Genomic DNA, 12,501 nt, shown 5'->3' on the forward strand with positions numbered 1-12,501 from the left:
CCAAGGTGACAAATCCAGCCTATTTCCAGCCAGTATAAAGATATTGCCCCTTTTCTTATTTCTGCAATAGTCTATACGCTACTGAACAGGAAGAATGCACAACCTGTGAATCATGAATGAGTGCCAGTGGAACCCCAAGAAAAGGACCAAAATTACCAAATGCATCATTATAAACAAGATGTATAAACTAATGATTAAGCAAAAAGATTGGGTTTGTAACCAGTAATAAGGTATACATTCAATAAATATCTAATGGATGATCCAGGCTGGTAATGTTAAGTACATCTGAAACATAATATTACCAATCTATTTTTTAACCTAACCAAAAGCTGCCGACAGCTGAAAAAAATTCAATGTACCTTATTTATCCACTACCGTTTGTTTTGAACTTCCAAGAACATCCCAAAGACATAATCACATTACTGAGCAAGCAAAATACTCCTGTGTTCTTAAAGGAAATGATGGAGTACAGGAGGGGAAGGTGCATTTTTAGACACTTTTATTTAATGGCAGAATCATAGTCTCAGAAACAAATATTCTGGATGATTCTATTATTCTTCCATTAACATCCACTACCTTGAAATATGTTTTACACATTGACCACTTACATATAGAATAAATCTCAACTGCAGAGTGAAAGAATTTAAAATAAACTACTTTATATAATGCTCAATTCTTACAGTCATTCATTTATTACTTACTGGGAGGAAATAACCATCACTGGTATTTTTCCCGTTTTCACTATTAAGTTGCATAGAAAGAAGAAAGAGGCAGGTAACTTTTAAAAGATAAAAGTTTAGCAAATATATCGGCTGATTTCACTAACCCACTTCATTCACCATCCTTGGACAGTCTGCTGAATCGTTTTTCCAGTATGGCTACATCAGTGAGTCTACTCACTTCATAAAAACCACCCAAGTGTTATATATATATTATTAATGTGGCAGGAATTGAGGGTGAAGAAAGGGGAGGTATTTTTCTAATGTACATATTAAAAAGCAAATAACATATCTTAAACATTTATATGTCTGGGAGCACCTGGTTGGCTCAGTCAGTGGAACATGAAACTCTTGATCTTGGGGCTATGAGTTTGGGCCCCGCACTGGTTGTAGAGATTACTTAAAATCTTGATTACATGTCTGTTATCAAGTCAGAAACACAAAACTATAAAAACAAAATAAAGCATGCACAGGAACAACCCTTCTTTATAAACACATTTAAGTCTTTGTTTAAAAACTACTGTCTCCCTCACCTAGAACATCCTTCCATCCCTAGATGATCTTACCTAATACCAACAGTTTCACCAAGAGTCCCGTGGTGGGATTTTTAATTCCTTATTTACTACTCAATGAACAAATCTATTGCAAAAGGGCTGGCCACCATACCGCAAACAGGCCACATCTTATAAAAACTACATCCAATGAAGGAGGAGGGAAAAAAAATCCATTTAAGGTTGGCCTTGAGGTCAAATGACCTACAAAATATCCAGACTGAGGTTTATAATGGTCCCAAAGTAATGCAAAGAAACTTTCTAACTGATGTTTAATAAGAAAAGCAAATACATATATACAGGGTAATAAATTAATGCCCAAAATAATCATTGATAATTGAGTTATTTAAATTTGTGTTTTGCTGTATTTGATCTATACTTTGCCCTGTGTTTAAGGTGTCCAAAATTTATTTCCCAAATCTATTTATATCCATCAAATTCATATCTAATATATATGATATTTCCACTGTTTTTCTGAAGTCACTGAAATGTCTTCTGTAAACAAGGAGGACCAATATCAGTCTGAGGCTATTCAGCATTGAATTTCAATGCCTACCAATAATGGATTGAAGCTACAACATACTACAGTAAGATGAAGACTGCCTATAAGAACACCTGGCACCAGGCTCACAAATAAAAAGGACCTTTGAGATCAATGCTATTTTATAGAAAACAAAGAGTTAAAACAATTCTCCACTTGCCAAGAAGTCTTGAATACAACTGCATTAGATTGCTAGGGCTTCCAGAGCAAAACACCATAGACTGGATGACTTAAACAACAGAAATTTATTTTCTCACAGTTCTGGAGACTAGAGGTCTAAAGTTAAGGTGTGAGCAGCGCTGGTTTGTCCTGAGGCCTCTCCCCACAGCTTGCAGACGGGCACCTTTTCTCACTGTGTCCTCACGAAGGCCTATTCTCAGAGCACCAGCCCTGGTGTCTCTTCTTCTTCTAAGGACACCACTCCTATTGCATTAGGACCCCACCTAAGACCTCATTTAATCTTAGTTACCTCTTTAAAGGCACTATCTCCAAATATCACACTGGAGCTTCAACATATGATTTTGGGGAAAATAAATCAGTCCCTCACAATAATACACTTTACAGTGACTATTTGGAATATACATTGGGAATGGGTACATCAGACACGAGATTGTAAGCACTTTAAGAAAAGGGCCTGTGTCTTTCTCACTGGTATCCCAGTCCTTGTATATTGCTTGACACATACCATGCTAAAAAAAATATGGATTAAAAAACAAAGTAATGGAGGGGGTTTTTTGCCTTTCAGTAAACATATTAGAAAATGTTATGCTGTGAAAGTTGATATTTAAAAATGACCTTTCTTTAGAATATCAAGTGCAGCAGTTTTATATAAAGTACCACGGAATTAGGAAGTATAGCAGAAGATTTATAAATATATTTCAAATATTTTCTTAAAGATTTATTTATTTCAGACAGAGAGAGGGATCACGAGTGTTGGGAGGGAGAGAGGGAGAGAATCTCAAGTAGACTCCCCACTGAGTGTAGAGCCCAAGGTGAGGCTCCATCTCACAACCGGTGAGATCATGACCTGAGCTGAAATCATGAGTCAGACGCTTAACCGACTGAGCCACCCAGAGCGCTCCAAATGTATTTCAAATATTAAGTACTGAAATTGTGGTACAAATTCCCTACACTCTCTATGATATTATGGTTATAAAAACAACACAAAGGCATAAGAAGGAATCCTGGGAATAAAAATAACACAGAAGTCTTAAGTATCTGATAATATTTGTATTATAATAACCAGAATGATAAAAGATCTCATTCAATAGAAATGGACCATCATCTTGGGGATGGGAATGGTAAAATAGGTCTCTGGTCTCATATCAAACAAAAGCTAACTTTGTTTTGTGCCACTAATATACCAAAATGTCTTCTATATTAAATAATCTTCTTGTAGTCTCCCAAATGTTTCTGTATGACTGGGACAGATCTTTTCTGCCAGCCTTATTTACAGGGACCAAAGCTTGTACATAACTGTTCTACTTAATGGACCTGAACAAAGTATGCAAATTGCTCATCGGATCTTTGGCTCAATATTCGCTTAAATGTGCTCGAAGCATAAGTTCTGCGAAACACTGAGCACAGAAAATGACACAAATGGTGTCAATTTGGTAGTTCAATAAACTGTGATAAGCTTAACTATTACAGGATTCTTAGGTCTAATGACTAAGCTACTCATTACTAGAACAGATGCCTCTCAGATCATCCTAACTAAAATCCAAATACCCTAAAGCCTAGCATTTTCCCAGATAACATATCTGCTAGGTCTTTGCCTCGATATACTCAAATGACAAAAATGTACATGCTATTTTACCCATCCAGGTAGTCTTAACCAGCTTATTCCTAAAAACTAAATTCATGGTAACTATTTAGATCGCAAGCCTTACTAGAAGGTATCAGTGTTTCATTTCCATCGAGATTCTGCCATGAGATGAATCAAACAATTCACACTGTTCAGTTCCACTAAACATGTTCAAAAATAGAGTATTTCCTCCCAATACTGTTCCTCTTCTAGTAGCTTAAACAAGTGTTTTGTCCTAAGGTTTTCTCCTCTGTTACCCATTCAGGCTGACTAAACATCACAAGTGAACTCTAGACATACAAAGAATGTGGACCAGATTTTCTCTCAGACATTTGTCTCCTAGTGAGATAAAGAACCCATTGGTTACACCCTCTATCTTTTCTGCCTCCCAGTAGCAGCTTCTTTCCAAAGACTCCAAGCAGATACTCTTGTAAAACTAAAAGCTCAGAGAGCCTCAGCTTCCCCCAAAGACTAATACTACAGAAAAGTTCAAGTTATTTTTTAATCCACCATTGTACACAAATACTAACCAGTGGAAATGTTCAACTCATCTACAGTCGATTAAATAAACCTCCAGATGTAGCTGGCTTTGAAACACCCTATTACAAGGGAGAAGCCACTAAACAAAGTTGGACATTTAATACACACAGAAACACTAGAACTTATCTAACACATAACAGTATACAGGGTTTAAAATAGAACCCGGGTAAAAATAAATGCTTCTAGATTCTGAAGGGCACAACACAATACAATGTGGGAGAAAATGTGAACTTCATCATGTTTCTCTGGTTGCTTCCCCAGCCTGTTCTTCCAGAAGTCTTACACACTAAATGGATTAGCTGTAAACTGAACTGAAATAGAGGAAAAACCACCGTAGAGAAACCTTCATTTCTCATTACAAATTGCTAGGAAGAGCTGTTGAACAGAACAATGTCTGCATTTCAGGGAAGGCCATCTAACTCCTGAGTACTTTGATCTAAAGAACCGAAAGAAAAGAAACGCGACATGTCGCATTTGCCCCTGGAGAGCTATGTAGAGAGGATGTTCTACTGATGGTTTCTAGGTTTTAGGTGGGAGTCCACCATCTAGTTAGTGTAGAACTAGAATCTGTTGGGACTTTTTTTTCCCTGTGACTGTTTCACTAAGGATAGCACAGCACGAAGGCTGCCGCTCAGGCTCCTGAGAAGGATAACTATCAATAAGGTGTTCTTACTCCTCTCTTTAACTACACTTCAGGATCACTCCAGTGAGGCTTAACATCAGGCAAAAAAAGTATGTATTAAATTAAACATGGAGCATACATCAATAGTTCTCTCTCTATATATAAACCATAAGTAGCCATGCTAACCTGGAAGCCATTTTCTGGTCATATTAAAAACTGACATACTAGGGGCACCTGGGTGGCTCAGTCAGTTAAGCGACCAACTCTTGAAAAAAAAAAAAAAGGGGGGGGGGCGCCTGGGTGGCTCAGTCGTTAAGCGACCAACTCTTGGTTTAGGCTCAGGTTGTGATCTCAGGGTCCTGGGATAGAGCCCAGCATGGGGCTCCCCGCTGAGCACAGAGTCTGCTTAAAGACTTTCTCTCTTCCCCCTCTCCCTCTGCCCCTCCCCTCTGTGCATGCACACTCTTTCTCTCAAATAGATAAATCTTAAAAAAAAAAACAAAAAAACCCAAAAAACTGACCTGTTAGGACACAGAACTAAATGGCATAAACAATAAAGTAAAACAGGCAGTTAAAATGCCTATATTACCTGCCATGAACCATACAGAGTCACATGGCCTGGCACTTGTCATTTCAGGGGTATTTTCCTTTTTATTAGTAACATTTCATCTATTACCCTGAGTATTTCAAAATACTTATGAAAATCATTTCATAGGAAATAATTAAAAAGGAAAAAATAAAGCACAAACAAATAATAAAGAGAATAGTAAATACTTATAAGGACTGATTTTTTCATTACAAACTGTGAGGCTTTAAATTTTTATAATGCACACATAGCTCTATAATTAAAGATGGAAATCTAGAGAAAAACAATCATTTATAATTCACAAAAATAAAGTTAATCTACAGTTCTCACAACAAAATTATTTTAAAGGAGTTTTATGAGTATTACAAATAAGAATATATGATAAATCTCTTTAGACACTAATGTCAAAAGATAGGAGTACTGCTGAACTGCATAATTTTCTATCTTTGTATATAACAGAAGAGGCACCTTACCATAATAACTTAATGAACAAAGACAATACAGTCAATGGCATTTGTTAGCACCTCCACCATCAAAGGCATAAAATCATAGAGGCAAAAAAGGAATACATTTGCACATGAGCAATGTGGAAAGAACAAGAGATTAATAAAAATATGAGTTCTAACTCATTGTACAAGGAAATACCAAATAAGCATCTGGGAGTCAGAGAGTAGAGGGGAAAAAAAGGAATGATAGTGTTCAAGTTTAGCAGAAGTAGAAAAGGGATCCAACCAAGGCTGAGGACTGAAGATGAATCAGAAGAGAGAACAAGAGAGATCCCATATGCATGCACCTGCTAATGGGTTCACATCAGGGCAAGAGTATTTCCAGGATCTAGATAGCATCAAAGTGGCCTCCAGCAATTGCCAACATGACCTACAATCACTACCCCCAGGCTAGTCTCACAGGCAGAAGAGGAAACACCATCAAGCAAAGCATTTTGTATCAATTTTCAAGGAGCTTATCCTCAAGGATGGATAAAGTGACATTTAAAAGTAATAGAAAAACAATACAAATACTAGAAGATCTCTCTATGGAGGCTAGCTAAGGGAGCTTCCTTCACAAGACAGCACTGGTGTTGAACTTTAAAGGATGAGAGAAAGTTGGCAAAAAAAATAAATAAAAATCTATGTCATCCAAAAAAAAAAGAAAATAACAAATATCAGTTTTTATCATATCAATCATTAAACACGTAAGAAGAAATAGCTGTGAGAGAGGAGGCCCGAGAGAAAAAAAAAACTGTAGTGTATGTAGAAACACACTCCTTTAAAAAAAAAAGATGGACCAGGACTGGCCCTTCCAGAGTCAGCTGTCAGAGTAGCATTAAGGTGATTTCAAAATTTTAAGATGATTATCAAAAAACATGTTTCCCCGGAAATCCCTCTAACGGGGATAAAATAAACAGATGTAATAAGATTAAAACAGTGATACCAAGTTATACTAAAGCAAACCAATCAATTCAACCAATCTACACCCTAAAAATGGCATGTATTCAATTTCTCTTATTTTTAGGAGAATAATCACACCAGATACCAGAAATGAGGTAGAGGTCCCACTGAAAAGAAAAATGGGAATAGAAAAAGAAAAAAAAGAATCTTATGTAAATATGCTAACTTTGGCTGAGCTTAACCTCAAATAACCAGGTAAAAAGAAGCTTACCGAGTCCTGGAGTACACAATTTATAAAGGAAAGGGTTGATACAACAAAACTACTTTTGAAGCAAGGTGCCTTACAGCAGATTCCTACATCATCTAAAAGTTAAATCTGATGGCAGTACTAATTACTAGCACAAGATCAGTTCATTAGAAGAGCAAGTCAGGATTCTATTAAAAACCGATTTATGTAAGGTGTTTTTATTTAAAAAAGGAAGTAAAAGGCATACAGACATGACCAAAGTATAGTCAATCAAATACTATGGTAATTTCAGCTACTTAAGAAACATGGATGAGAGCGCCTGGTGGCTCAGTTGGTTAAGCGACTGCCTTTGGCTCAGGTCATGATCCTGGAGTCCCGGGATCTAGTCCCAAGTCCAGCTCCCTGCTCAGCTGGGAGTCTGCTGCTCCCTCTAACCCTCCCCCTTCTCGTGCACACGCTCTCTCTCTCTCGCAAAATAAACAAACAAACAAACAAACATGGATAAGCAAGTTCATTTTAAGGACCTGTGGCTCCCAGGCCTCTGACCTGCCTTTGTGAGGAAGCACCTACGTCTGTGCTCCCCTAACTTAACTGCAGCCACAACTAAGAGCTGACCATTACATCCCCAGCTTTGGACCCAATGCCTGACCTAGAATGGCCTCAGCAAGCATTAATTACCAATGAACCAGAAGGGAAAACACTGATGTTATAAATTCAAAGACCTTGTTTCTATTTTGATTCACGTATGCTGCATGGGTGTCCTTTTAACCTCAAAGACCTGCCCGATTTGTCAGATGTTTTATGTCTTAAAGTCTCATTGGCAATGAACTGGAGTATGGTGCCCACACCCTGGCATGATCTGAAGGTTTTTTACCAGAGAACTGAAAAAGAAAGAAATCAAGTGAAGAAAACTCCTTTTAGAGGAAAAGAGTGTCACACTGTAGATAAGCACCTGGCATCACTGTAATCTGATAATCTATTCATAATCTAATTTGCATGGTCACCATGTTCTACGGATCAAATGGAAAAGACAAGAGAAAAGCCGTGAACTCACATTAAAAATGAAGATACACTTTAATAAGTCAAACTCCTAGAAACCTGATATATGGTCCATCTAAAACCTCACCCCAGGTAAGTGAATGTCAGATTTTTTTTATTTTTTATTTTTTTATGTAACTCAGATCTCTCCTACTACCTTTGGAGATCCTGGTAAGCATGGTGACCCCAAGTGGAGAATAACTGATCTACAAAAGAAATAAGCAGAATTCTTCAAACAGACTTCCCTATTTTTCTTCACTTATCACATTTTCAGGATGAGAAAGACATTTACTGAAAGAGAAAGTCTGATTCAAAAAAAAAAAAAATAGTTAAGAAATCTGAAGACAATATCCATTTACAAATGCCAGTAACCTCTGACAGTTACAGAAAAGTTAGATACTAGCTACGGTTCTGGCTTTTCATCTATCTACCTACCTCTGTAATTATTTTATATCTCCAGATTAAATCAAGTATACAAACTGCTGGGAGAGGTAGGGATTAAAAGGACCAAGAAAGGGCCCCTGGGTGGCTCAGATGCTTAAGCGTCTGCCTTCGGCTCAGGTCATGATCCCAGGGTCCTGGGATCGAGTCCCACATCGGGCTCCCTGCTCCTTGGGAGCCTGCTTCTCCCTCTGCCTCTCTCTCTCTCTGTCTCTCATGAATAAATAAATAAAATCTTTAAAAAAAAAAAAAAGAAAAAAAGGACCAAGAAAGCCCTGCATCGGGCTCCCTGCTCAGCAGAGAGCCTGCTTCTCCCTTTCCCTCTGCCTGCCGCTCTGCCTATTTGTGCTGTCAAATAAATAAATTTTTTAAAATCTTAAAAAAAATAAAAGGACCAAGAAAATCACTGAAACTTCATGAGGTATTAAAGAGAAAATACATTTAAAAACTTCTCTACTTTTAATCTCCCTTGAATCCCTTCTTCAGTCATTTAAAATAAATTGCATAATATGTCATATAAACGTTGCAGGGCAAAACTAATAAATAAACCTTCAAAATAGTCTTTCCCCTTAAGGGAATCTCAGGAAATCCCTACTTGCCAGAAGTCCTTAGCATAGATTGAAGTTAAATGATTGATATTATATAAAAGACTGACAGTGTGCAGTAGACTCCAAATTTTGTCTTTGTTTTGATATAATAGTCTGGATTTCGCCCCTTGTTTTCCATTCTTCACAAATCTTCAGACTTGTTACAGAAACTTACAGAAAATGACACATATACAGGACAAAGAGTAGCCAGCAAGGCTGCTTCCGGCACTTACTTGCTGAAATCCCAAGCTGCAACGCCGTCTTCCGTCCCAGGCCCTCCACGCTGCCCTACAGTTTTTTCTAGGCCTCTCTCTTTTGTTAACATCGGCAACTCAAGCTCAAAGTCTCCCTATATTTCTTTTTTTACTTTTATTTGTTGGGTTGTTTTTGTTTTCTCTTTTCAAATTTTTATTTAAATTCTAGTTAGTTAATATACAGTGCAATATCGGTTTCAGGAGTAGAATTCAGTGATTCATACAACACCCAGTGCTCATCATAACAAGTGCCCTCCTTAATATCCAGTTTTTTTTTTAAAAAGGTTTATTTTAGAGAGACAGGGTGCATGCATACACGTGAGAGGAGAGGCAGAGGGAGACGGAGAGAGAATCTCAAGCCGACTTCCCAAGGAGTGTGGAGCTCTGCCCAGGGCTCAATCTCACAACCCTGAGATCATGACCTGAGCCAAAACCAAAAGTTGGACACTTAACCGACTGAGCCATTTAGTCGCCCAATACCTTCTTCTTCTTCTTTTTTTTTAAGTTTTATTTGGAAGAAGAACAACACAAAACAGGACAGTACAAACAAAAAAAAAATCACAGCTTCTGTTGTGAGAATCACAAAACTCCTATTCTACCTTTCCTCAGTAGTTATGAACAGATCCACTTTTTATAATGGTTAATGGCTCCAGAGAGCCAAGAATTATCCTGGACATATATATGAAAGTACATTTCAATAACCTAAAGAAAAGTTATTTTGGAAACGAGATTTATCTAACCATTGCAGTCCATGTCACATTTAAATATTTTTAGTTCTATGTATTACAGACTGGCCTACTGTTCATTTTTTTATGCAAATCAAATAAATAGTTGGTGTATGTCCGGTATGAAACTTTTTCAAATCCAATTCACTGCAGGAAACAAATGCAATCAGAAACTTCAGTCAGCTCAAAAATCTACATTGTTTCACACTATGGACAAAATGGGATCCTTCACCCTCCAAAATGAGACTTCCTAGATGTAGTTTTCCCTACCCAAGGTTTCCAGTCGTTCCCATCAATGATTATTTTGTCTTTTTTTTTTTTTTTAAGATTTTATTTATTTGCGAGAGAGAATGAGAGACAGAGAGCATGAGAGGGAGGAGGGTCAGAGGGAGAAGCAGACTCCCTGCTGAGCAGGGAGCCCGATGCGGGACTCGATCCCAAGACTCCAGGATCATGACCTGAGCCGAAGGCAGTCGCTTAACCAACTGAGCCACCCAGGCGCCCTTATTTTGTCTATTTTTAAGATGTGCAATAAAACACAGCTGTTCACACACTATCCTAAAAATATAATAAAACCTGGTAATGAGTTCAGATAAAAAGGATGTACCTAATCAGTTTATTTTGGTATTTTTTAGGAATGTAAGTCATATTAAATTCACTTTCACTGGTTGTAATTTCTAAGCAATTATGTGCTAGACACAGCACTAGGCACTGATGTGACAACAAAATGACCTTTCTGATGGCACCTGAATAACCACCTAATTACAAGCAAGTGAGAAGTTCTAGAAGTTACTGGTTAAATAGCTTTCCAACTTTCAGTGCAATAATAACGTGACATTTTCAGTTGGCTAACATAAAGATAGCTAAATTTAGAATAAAGTGTTTTCATGGTAATCACCCATAGAACAAGAAAAATTCATTATACAAAATCATCCATAATGATCTATTCCCCCTAGTATCACAACTACCTCTGTCCACAGATGTGAGCTTATTGACATAACAGATTTGCATTCTAAGACATATAGCCTTGATGCGGAGGATACAAAAGAATTCTGCAATAAGAGAGAATCATCTGGAATATGCATCAATATATCAAGAATCACATTCTTCTGCCTGTCTAATTTGGCTTAAAATTTACATTGCTAACCTTAAAAGAAGTATCCCTTTGAAAAAAGCTCAAGATTTCATGGAAGAGCAGAGGTTCAAAACAGTAAATGATATTTAATACTATTTTCTTGCCTAGAGCTAACGGTATAAAAATCAAAGAATAATGTAAAAAAGTTAATAAAGTCTGTTTCTTACAGGAAAACTCACAAAAGTATTAATTCTGCAAAACTACTGCATGTTTACATTTTTCAGCATCCCTTGAGATTCTAATATACTGTTAGTCTTTTTTTTTTTTTTTTTTTTTTTGTAAATCTGGTCACCCTGCAGATATCTTATTGCTGGATACTAGGATGAGTGAGGCTTGAGGATGCTTTTTATTGTTGCTGGTGCCAAAACTATTCACACTTCAACAAACACTTAGTGAGTACTCAGGATTAACATCCCCATAGCTGATATATGAAATAACGCATAGTGATGCTACATTGTAATTCTGTCCTTGGGGGATCCATCCTGTGGAAACCACCCATAGAAACTACTTAACAGAGCAGATCCATTCTTCTGATAATTCAATAATTATATCACTTCATTATAAGTTCCACTTTTTGGTATTGTAGTTATATTCTGGAATATTTAATAGTCATATTAGTCCTAAATAGATTAAGAAAGTAAAGAAATATAAATGCTAATTAAGATTACCTTTGCTCCAAAGATGACGAACACATTTGTCCAGAGGCTGATTCAGAACCACAAGGCAGTATTTCAACTTCCCTATGGAAATAAAAGAAGTAAAATAAGTAGGTGAACAGAGTCCACTGTTCCCCTCATTTGAGTCTGGAATCACACTACACTAATCCAGATTTTCAATCTCCACAGAGCTAAATTTCAACTACAACTAATTTCTCATACTTTAATTTTAAAGGACAACATACTTTAACTGATCTACTTCATCCAATATGTCTGTCCAAATTACTATATTGCTGAGGAATTGATTATAAAAACAATTTATCATAAAAACAATTGGGTAAGCTTCTTTTTGTAGGGGATGAGGAGCAAAAATGTTCTTAAAATGAATTCTCATCCTTATGAGATATCCACCCCTTTGACACAACTAGTCTTCCATCTGGCTGGTCCAACATCATCCTGACATTATTTACCAAGTAGTGGGGCCTGGAGGGCACGCGTTTTCACACTCATTCTCATTTATTCATTTTCTCTCTCCTACTCCGTATCTCTTTCCTCCCCATACAAACTTTGGTATGCACAGAATCCCACTAGCTCTTTTCATGACTCTTTTACTCCAAGTTTTTAGATGGCACTCAAAAGATGAAGACACTCAAAAGACAGAGAAAAG

At 37.0% G+C, this 12,501-nt stretch overlaps 1 protein-coding gene across 11 annotated transcripts in view; it reads right to left on the minus strand.

Moving 5' to 3' along the window:
* Window positions 1-12,501, minus strand: part of TPK1 (thiamin pyrophosphokinase 1) — a 338,615-nt gene that overhangs the window by 255,562 nt on the left and 70,552 nt on the right. For 10 of the 11 annotated variants that reach the window (XM_078059678.1, XM_078059685.1, XM_078059677.1 and 7 more), the window contains one exon: window positions 11,847-11,918. The exons of the other annotated variant lie outside the window; for it this stretch is intronic. In XM_078059678.1, the coding sequence (XP_077915804.1) occupies window positions 11,847-11,918 (72 nt within the window). The remainder of the gene's footprint in view (window positions 1-11,846; window positions 11,919-12,501) is intronic. 11 annotated transcript variants of the gene reach the window in all.

This window comes from Halichoerus grypus, chromosome 12, assembly GCF_964656455.1.
Source record: "Halichoerus grypus chromosome 12, mHalGry1.hap1.1, whole genome shotgun sequence".
NCBI classification, from domain to species: Eukaryota; Metazoa; Chordata; class Mammalia; order Carnivora; family Phocidae; genus Halichoerus; species Halichoerus grypus.